General features: G+C 47.7%; 1 protein-coding gene across 4 annotated transcripts in view; it reads left to right on the top strand.

The window, feature by feature from the left end:
• bsna (bassoon presynaptic cytomatrix protein a) overlaps positions 1–10,399 on the top strand; it is a 73,841-nt gene that overhangs the window by 21,586 nt on the left and 41,856 nt on the right. For all 4 annotated transcript variants that reach the window (XM_057326836.1, XM_057326834.1, XM_057326837.1 and 1 more), the window contains exon 3: positions 3,002–4,069. In XM_057326836.1, the coding sequence (XP_057182819.1) occupies positions 3,002–4,069 (1,068 nt within the window). The remainder of the gene's footprint in view (positions 1–3,001; positions 4,070–10,399) is intronic.

The following is a 10,399-nucleotide window of genomic DNA, read 5'->3' as shown; positions in this document are numbered from 1 at the left end:
TTGCTCATGTTCGTGCTCATGGTCCTGCTCATGTTCCTGTGTTACCCTGGTTCCTGTTCTGTGCTACCCTGGTTCCTGTTCTGTGCTACCCTGGTTCCTGTTCTGTGCCTTGTCCTTTATTCGTGAGTTGTGTTTTTTAGTCATAGTCACCGTGCCGTGTTGTTTTGTGTAAGACGTTGTGTCGTGCCTTGTTTTGTTAGTTTGTTTTTGCCCCCCCGTGGGAAGTGTTTTGTTTCAGTTTTTTATCTCAGTTTCGTTTTCCCCATTGTGGGTGTTTTTGTTTTGTGTAATAAATATTATCTGTTAACCCCTTCACTGCCTGCCTGCGCTTGGGTTCTTCTGCCAGCCCGTGACAGAATACACGAGCCATACTGAACCCAGCAGGCAGCATGGCCGACTCATAGCGATCCTGCCTAACCCACCGCGATAGGTCAAGGAGTAGCGAAGTCCCATGTCCCGAAGCCTTTTACGGGCCTCGTCAAATCCACGGCGTTTCCTCTGTGTCTCTGCAGAGAAGTCCTGAAAAAAGTAGATTCTTTTCCCCTCGAAGCGCACCTCTTTTAGCTGCCTCGCTGCATCCATCACCAGCTGACGATCTACAAAGTTGTGAAATCGAACAATTATAGAACGGGTGTACCTCTCGGAGCCCGGAGCGCCGATCCTGTGTGCTCGTTCCAACTTCACTCGTCCGTTCTTCGTCTTTAGGCAGAGTATGTCAGGAATCCATTTCTCCATGAAATTTACCGCAGCCTGGCCCTCTGTCTTCTCTGGAAGGCCGATGATCCTCAGGTTGCGACGTCGCCCCCTGTTTTCCTGATCGTCCAGTCGCTCAGTTAAAGAAGCAATCGTTTTCTCAATCTGCGTAACTCGACTCTCAATTCCGGTAGCCACGTTTTCAAGACCTGAGATTCGCTGCTCCGCTTCTTCCACCCAGTTATTAGTGCATTGCACTTCTTTGGAAACATCCTGTATTTTCTCTAAAATCAGTTCTAGTTTAGAATCAATCATCTTTGCGATGTTAGCCGTCAAAGATTCCACAACTTTACTAGCTTCCGGACTTAAATCAGTGGCAACTCGCGAAGTTAAGGCAGCTTGATCACCACTCTGGTCGTCTTCATGGGGAGCCGCGCCATCTTTTTTCTCTGCAATCTTCCTTGCGCTTTTTGCTGGCATTTTAACCAAAGACGATCCCCAAAAGTTTTCGAGTGACATGAAAATATTATATAACGTGATTTTATGAAAAACAATGACTGTTAATCAATTTAGATCAGGATAACTTTCAACAATTAAGCCGGAGCCTAACTCAAACACCGCTACTCGGTTGCCTGCATCATTCATCGTTCATTCTATGAATCACATCGTAATCGTGATCGTAAAATCACATTTAGGGCTGTTTCTAGTCAACATTTTATAAATGAGGCCCCTGGTCAACCCTACCTTTAAACCTATGAAAAAATCAGTCTTTCTGTAAAACTTGTCTCATCAAGCAAAACTGACACAAAATGATGTTTTATTAACAAAGTTGGGGAGGAGCATGTGCAGTGATACCTAACCCGGCTGGCTTGCTATGACCAATCTCACCAATCATCCTTTTAGCTCGGGAGAAAACCCCTACAAACAGACAAGACGCCTTACCCTGATTCTCTCTACATTTTCGCAGCATCCCTCCTCCACCCCATCTCCTCACCATCAGCCCGTTTTTACCGCAGCATAACTGGGGGGGAACGACCCGAGTCCGGGCACATACCGGGCCCGGGGCCCTCTCCCTGGATAAGGGGCGGGCGCTCCGAGTTCGGAGGAACTACCAAGCTTGGAGCCCCCTCCCCCGGGACAGCACGCCAAATACGCATACTATCCGTCCCTTATCATCCGTACTTATTATCTGCGAGGCCAACTCGTGAAATGTCTGGCGGCATGAAGAATCAACTTTTCTGCATTCGTATGTGATTTTGTGCATTGTGCGACGCGAATGATATACACAAACATAATTGGAATGTTGTGTCTCCATGTGTTACCACAGCTGTATTTTATTTTTAGAGAGAAAGAAGGTAAAGAAATGCTGGAGAGATTAAACACATGTAACAGATGTGCTCACCCTGCGCTCTGCATGGGTGCTATTGCCACGGTGTAGTGAAAGCGGCACTATAATATTACATAAGCGCATCAAAGTGACGTCGGTGGTCTTTAAAGTGCTCAAGAAAAATCGCATTTCTTGAAAGGTGTTGGCGTGTAACCTCGTGTCTTGGCCTTGTGGATGAGTGCGGGGTCATTTTTCTGGTTACAGTCACATCATTTATGTAAAATGCAGTTTAGTAAAAACTGTAAATTCATTAATTCGTAGGCCAGAAACATGTTTAGAGCCATTTATTATTATTTTGCTACTAGATTCATTATTATATATTTTTGAATTATAAGTCTGACCACCCAAGTCAGTATTTAAAACACTAAAGAGTTTTCCTCCTGTAGTGACATGAAGGTCCTTCTGCCTCTGACCATTGACAGAATAAAAAGGGAAGAATAGGGCAAAGCTTCAAGTTCTACATAGCAATGATAGAAAGTCTGTTAATCTTAAAGTCAATTGTTATCTGCAATCTGACCTGAGATCTATGTGACTCAGATTCCCCCCACTGTCACTCAGCAGTATCCATCATAACACCTTCAGACAGGAGCAGTTCTTCTCTTTATTCTTCTTTATTCTTTTAAGAGATGTACAATTATCATCGTCTCGTCCGCACATCCATCCACACTTCTATATACAGCTTTATACAATTGACTGTGTATGGTCCATATTTTTTGAAGAGGAACCGGACACATGTTACTATCCTGTAGTATATGTGTAATCATTTAGATGTAGTAGAACTGTGATTCATCACAGTTGATGTTTTAGTTGCAAACACAAGACGTATTGAACTCAAACGGTCACCAGTCAGTCTGTATGCATCCGCCTAAATAAATTTCATGTGTTTTAGAGTGATGCACTAATGTGTGTGTTCTCTATCAGGTCAAGGAGTGGCTCTGTCTAAACTGCCAGATGCAGAGAGCTTTGGGAATTGACATGACTACACCACGATCCAAAAGTCAACAGCAGATACATTCCCCCTCTCATCAACTGAAGCCTGACCCCATACCCAAGACCCATCTGTCAGCTCAACCTGCACCACAGCTACAATCCCAAACGCAGACACAGCTGAAAATTCAGCCCCAGACTCAGACTCAGGCCTCCTCTGGGATCCAGAGACAGATTGGTCCCACTGGACCTCACCAGACTGGACTTCATAGTCATCAGGCACAGAAAGAAGCGGTACAAGCGGGTCTCCAGTCAGGGCCCAAGGATCCCCAGAGGCAGCGCGGGGAGGCATTTGGACCAAAAAATCCAGAAAGTGGGGTCCAAATGGGAAAACCTCCTCATCCAGGAGCAGTGCCTTTACCTGGCTTAGTTAAGGCTCAGTCACAGTCAGACCTGGGGTGGGGATCCCCTTTGCGCTACGGAGGTCAACCTGAAAGGACCCGAAGTGCCGGAAGCTCTCCAGCCCGCCAGCCACCGTCCCAAGAAGCTCCTCCTCAGGATGGCCTAACTAAGCTCTTTGGTTTTGGGGCATCTCTCCTAAACCAGGCAAGCACGCTGATTTCTGTTGATCCTCTCTCTGGACCCTCGCAACAGCCCTCACCTGTCCGCAACCAGAGCACTCAGGGCTCCAGGGTGATCTTTAGCGATGCTAATGCTGGAGCCAGAGCGGGGCCCCCTGGCACTACCAAAACAGGCCCAGGAGGTGTTGTGCTACCTAAAGGTCCTGAGTCCGCTCTGCAGCAACAGTCACCAGTGCACCATCAAAAAGGGCCAAAACAACAGCAGTCACCAACACACCCTCAAACGGCAGCATCACAACAGCAGCCGTCACCTCTGATGCAGCCCCAGCCAGATAGACAGAAGCCAGACATCACCTGTCCTCTGTGCAAAACTGCATTTAATGTCGGGACAACAGAACTGCCCAACTACAGGTCTTGCACCCAGTGTCATACACAGGTGTGCAATCTTTGTGGTTTTAACCCCACGCCTCATCTGCTGGAGGTAAGACATTCTATTTAACCAGTTCTTGTTTTTTATCTGTCTAAGCATTTCACATTTATTGCCTTTTTGTAAATGTACAACATCCCATAGGCATCAGAACAATCATAATATGCATTGAATAATCGCATGTAGTAATTAAAACCAGACAAAGTTTGATGTTGGCTTTACGTGTTGGCTTTAAAGGGGTACTATTATCTCTTTTTTATCATTTAGTTGGTGTGTAATGTTGTTGTTTAAAAAAAGATCTGCAGTTACAACAGTCCACTGCAATGGGTGGTATTCTCTTTACCTGATGATATACGATGACCAGGAAGTGCAAAACGTCTTGGTTACAGATGTAACCTCAGTTCCCTGATGGACGGAATGAGACGTTGTGTCTAACCGACAGATGGGGTTCGTCTTGAGAACCTATCAACTTCTGACTAGTTTAGAAAAGGCCAATGAAATTGGCGAATGAAATTTGCATGCACTCCACCCCCGAATATCCGGGTATAAAAGGGAGATGGCATGCTGCATTCATTCACCTTTGGGCTGAGGAGCCGGGGTCTCAGGATAACGTGAGAATCACCGGGCCCGAATTCTAGGCAATCTGTGGACACGGAGAATGCTTGTAGGTCCCCTACCCTCTTGATGGAGGCGAGCGCCATCAGGAGAGCCGTCTTCATCATGAGGTGAGAAAGAGTGGCATCTCCAAGGGGCTTGAAGGGACAGGACCACATCAAGGACCCAAGAGGGTACTGAGCGCGGATGAGGCGGATTCAGCCTTCTCGTGCCCCTTAGGAACCTAATGACCAGGTCGTGCTGTCCTAGAGACTTACCAGCAACTGGGTCATGATGAGCGGCAATGGCGGCTACATACACTTTCAGTGTGGAAGGGGAGAGATTACTCCTGAGTCTCTCTTGTGAAAAGGACAGCACGTTCCCGATCGAGCAACTCCACGGGTCTTCTCTTCGAGAAGAGCACCAGGACGAGAAGAGACGCCACTTATAGGCGTATAGCCACCTAGTGGCCGGGGCCCTAGCCTGAGTGATTGTCTGAACCATCGCAGGGGGTAGGCCACTCAGGGTCTCCTCGTCCCATCCAGGGGCCAGACATGGAGGTTTCAGAGGTCTGGCCTGGGATGCCATGGGGGAATCGGCCAGGGGGCAGTTGTCGTCAAGAGCATTAGCTCCGAGAACCAAGTCCGGTTGGGCCAGTACGGCGCAACTAGTAGCACTTGATGCTCCTCTTCCCTGACCTTTCACAGGACCTGTGCAATGAGGCTCACTGGGGTGAAGGCATACTTCTGCTTGTCTCGTGGCCAGCTGTGCGCTAGAGCATCCATGCCGAGGGAGGCCTCGGACAGGGAGTACCATAGCGGGCAATGGGTGGTGTCCAGAGAGGCGAACAGGTCTCCCTGAGCCCGCTCGAACTGCACCCAAATGAGCCAGACTGCACGGGGGTGGAGTCGCCACTCTCTGCGAGGCGTCGACTGACGAGAGAGCGCATCGGCTGTCTGGTTCAGGTCGCCTGGGATATGTGCGGCTCGCAGGGAGCTGATCACCTGCTGACTCCACAGGAGGAGGCGTCGGACGAGTCGTGTTAACTGCCGTGAGCGAATGCCACCCTGGAGGTTGATATATGCTACGGACGTTGTGCTGTCTGACCGGACCAGCACGTGCTTGTCATGCACGAGAGGTTGTAGCCTCTTCAGTGCAAGTAGCACAGCCAACAACTCTAGGCAGTTGATATGCCCGCGCAGGCGGGGGCCCGTCCATCGCCCGACACTGCATGCCTGTTGCATATGGCACCCCAACCCTGCAGGGAGGCGTCTGTCGTCACCACGACATGCCTCATAACCTGCCCGAGAGGGACCCCTGTCTGTAGAAAGGTCATTGAAGACCAGGGGGTTAGGGTGTGTCAGCAGAGAGGCGTGATTGCCATACACCTGCTGCCAGTGTGCCACGCTCTCCAGGGAACTCGACTCTGTAGCCAGTGTTGGAGCGGTCTCATGTGCATCAACCCAAGCGGTATCACCCCCACCAAGGATGCCATGTGTCCCAGGAGCCTCTGAAATTGTTTCAGGGGGACCGCTGACTGCTTGAAAAGGTTCAGGCAGTTCAACACTGACTGTGCGTGCTCGGTAGTCAGTCGCGCTGTCATAGAGACAAAGTTGAGTTCCATACCGAGAAAAAAGATGCTCTGCACGGGGGACAGCTTGCTCTTTTCCAGATTGACCTGTAGTCAAGCTTGGAGTCGCGCTCCGACCCGAGGTACCATGTGTCCAGCCGCGAGCGTTGGGGAAGGGGCGGTGCAGTGCACTGCAGCCCAATGCTCACGGTGGCCCGGGAAAGCATGGCTGACATCTCGACGTCCGCCTCTTCCTGGGCTTGACCCCCGAAGGAGGGAGCTCCAAGGAATCGTCGGGGTCGGATGCCAGTAGGTCACCCTTCGATGCTGCGAGGGACATCTCATCATCATCACGAGTCGTTTCCGACTGCGTGGCTGAGGAACAAGACGGGACCGCCTCTTGGGGAACGGTCAGACGAGCAAGATGGGGTGCGAGCGGTTCGCAAGCGCTTGGCTGATGGATTTACGCTCACAATAATCCCCATATCACCCTTGCCGCTCGCCGTAGCGGATGGCAGGGTCATAGCCACTGCTGTCACGGAACGGGAAGCAGACAAGGTGGTGGCTGGCTCCCGAAAGAACACAGCCACCCGTGACCACAATGTCTGGATCGCCATCCGCCCGCAGTGTGGGCAGGACGTATCCACGAAGGCTGCCTCAGCATGCTGGAGACCTAAACACTTGAGGCAGACATCGTGTCCGTCCCCCTCCTCAATGAGAGTATCACACCCATGAGAGTAGTATATATGGGGGACCTTCTGTCAAAATGACTGACAGGTATGATTGATGGTGACCTTGACCTTTGCGGGGGGGTTGAATTACTTCCGGACCACCCACGTTGCGAGGGCCCGCCCCCTTTGCGTTGACCTTTGACCATATCCGCCCCCTTAGTGTGGTACCGCCCACGTCGTGGTGAACTTTTGCCCTTTGACCGTATCTGTCCACGTCATGAGGGATTGCCCACGTCTTGACACGTATCTTGAGGTTGACACGTATCTTTTTGCAAGAATAAATAAATACGATATGAGATTTAAAGGAGATGATGATATCATTATTAATAATGATTAAGCAATCACTGTTTATTTAAAAAACGTTTAAAAATAATAATGAATGATGCTACAACTACACAAACACTGTTTAAATAAATAAATAAAGCATTCTATTAAATAAGTAAAGAAATAAAATAATAATGTATTCAATATATGAAAGAAGAAAGGCAGCGAGGAAAGGCAGATTACCTGATGTTTTTCACACAGTCTATAACATTCCCGAGAGAGGTGTCCACACTAAGGCTCATAAATTTGTTTTGAAAGAGAAGGATTGTAACCGGGTGTATTTCAACTAGTTTTCGTCCTGTAGGTGACAGCGTCGGACATTTTAATCTTCTACGATTTGTTTTACGTCCATAGCGTGAAAATTGACCGGGTTATTTGAGTATCTTTACGTGATAGCTGATCGGCTCAAGACAGCGAAGCTTTGTTCAGGAATAACAACTGTTCCCCGCCTGTCATCAGTAGATCACATGAAGCAATGCGTGACGAATCGTATCCGGACCTCTCTGTACTCATGATTTAAACAGTTTTAAATCGTCAATCATGTCATTCTCTAGACCATCTGTCGCGCATCTGGCTCATGTTCACACCACATGCGCCGCTTTCGTCATAAGCATAAACGGGGGGAGGTTTTGTTAAATAAAAGCGGGAAAATTGCGAGGGCAAAATACACAGACATCAACATGGCATGCACGAGCAGCTCTCCTCAAACCCCGCCAAGAGAATGGGATGACGATCTATTCGAAGAGAATCTGGCTCTGGCACCGAAAAAACCACGAGGGTATATCGGTCTGACAAAGTTTCTTCACAAAAATAAGAACAATGTGATGGACGAAATTTTGATGGAGAGTAATCGTGTGATAGGCTACGTGTTTAACAAAGAGTCTCGAGTTGTAACCCTCTACAGCGCTGACAAAAAAGGCGAATACATACCCGGACAAGACCCCTGCGTGGCGTTCCCTGACAAGGACTGGACGTTGTTTTACAACTACGTCTGGAAGGATTTAAATGACAGTCGCGAAGAACCTTTGTACATCGCCGAGTGGGACTCGGTAACGACCGTTGGGTGGCGATCATTCTAAAAAGAAACACCATGACTGCGTTTACTTTTTCTTCTGCAAAGACAACACAAAGCTTCACGATCGCACCGGGGCTATCCTGCATGACGAACATCACGAGCTGCACGAGATGCAATTTTTGTTCAAATGGGCTGACCTTTATGCCCTGGAGACCCTTTTTTCCAACATCAACAGAATGATCAAGTGGTGCGATATGCGCGATGGCTATTCCAGAGTTAAAGTGCAGCTGTTCCACCCCGAGACGTGTGCACGCAGCCAGTGGGCCATCGAACCGTCCCCACCCATTTACTATAGCCATTATAAAAATCAGTAGACAGAGCCTCTCCCGCAACAATGTCTCAAGACTACGCTTCAGAAAACATCAGCAACTATTCTCTCCTGTTTAAAGACAAACTTTACCACCCCGCCACATCCGCTCTACAACACTGCCGGTTTAAGGCAGATACTCGCACGATACAAGGAGCCGCGTGTGCTATTTACTACGAACTGAAAGATGAGCCATACATCATCACAAAGCTAGAAGAAATCCGACAGAGACTTCTGAATAGCGACACCGACAAGGTTTTCTGTGACATCGTCAATACCTGGTATTCCCAAACGGATTCAGACAAAGACGTCGGTGCCTCCTGGGATACCGTCCGAAGCGTCAGCACAGACGCAAGCAAAGCCTGAACAAGACAAGATGGGAAGCTTCTGCTGCGGCCAAAAGATCATAGCTCCCATATTTAAACAGTATTACAAAGTGCAGATGGTGGACCTGATGCGTAAGTTAATCAACGCATCTTGCGATTCAGAAAACGATTGCGCTGCGGATAGCGTTCGTCTGTCAAATCTCAAGAAAAATATGATCACGGTGATTGTCAAATTCGTGGGATGAAATGATCAGGTTCTGCAGGATTGGTCAAGAGCCTATCTGCGTGAGCGTCAGAAAAGTTTTGGACGTAGTGTCTGAATGTAGCGACGAGCTAGATGTTAAAGAGATCATGTGCATGTGCACGTACGTAACAGAGCTGTGCGTGGCCCTGATTTCAAAAAATGAGAAACACAACATTGGTAAAATTGTTGCAACCCTGGTCGACTACATTCTCGACAAGAACCTGCGTATATTTTGTGCGATCGCTGGATAATATATAAGGCTTTATCACATATGTGTTCATCATGTAATCATGACTTATTTTAGTACCTATGTAACCATTGTTTTATTATGACTTATTTTAGTACCTATGCAACCATTGTTTTATTATGACTTATTTTAGTAACCAATTGTTTATTCTCTTCTATGTCATGTATCGCTATTCATTTTTTAATAAAATCTTAAAACGTATACATTTTGCTTCATCCTTTTATGGAGAGAGGAAGCGCTAACATGGCAGAGCTCATGAAGGAAGCTTATTACGCGCCGTCCAACCCTGGATCGTTAGGAGGTAAAAAACGATTAAAAGACGCCGTTCTAAAGGACACCGGTGTCCGCCTGAGCGAACAACAGGTTACGGAATGGCTGCCGGGTCTTTGAATCTATACTCGACGAGGGACGCGTACCATGCAAATTACAGACAGATTTGGGGAAAGAATTCTTTAATAAACATTTTTAAGATTTGATGAAAAAGCACGACATTTATCATTTTGCTACGGCTACCAATTTGAAAGCGAGCGTCGTCGAGCGTTTTAACAGAACGTTAAAAAGTCGAATGTGGAGATTTTTAACGGCCACTAATTCGCGACAATAAATAGATGTTTTACAAGACATCACGCAAGGTTACAACAGCAGTTTTCACCGGAGTATTAGAATGCGACCGATCGGCGTGTGCAGAGAAAATTAGGCTTTGGTGTTTCAAAACTTGCAAGGCGGTACAAAGAACGATGCGTGATCGTTTAAATTTAAAGTCGGCGACGTTGTGAGGATTTCTAAAGTGAGAGGGGTGTTCGCCAAAGGTTACGAGCAGAACTACACGGAAGAATTTTTCACCATAGCGGTCTGCATACCGTGACAGCCGCCGGTCTACAGACTGTCCGATTACGATGGAGAAATCATCGACAGAGTTTTTTACAAGGAAGAGTTACAAAAAATAATCGTGAGCAAAGACAAGAC

The sequence above is a fragment of the Triplophysa rosa genome, unplaced genomic scaffold, assembly GCF_024868665.1.
Source record: "Triplophysa rosa unplaced genomic scaffold, Trosa_1v2 scaffold139_ERROPOS793776, whole genome shotgun sequence".
Taxonomy (NCBI): domain Eukaryota; kingdom Metazoa; phylum Chordata; class Actinopteri; order Cypriniformes; family Nemacheilidae; genus Triplophysa; species Triplophysa rosa.
This window is presented reverse-complemented; position numbering and strand designations above follow the sequence as displayed.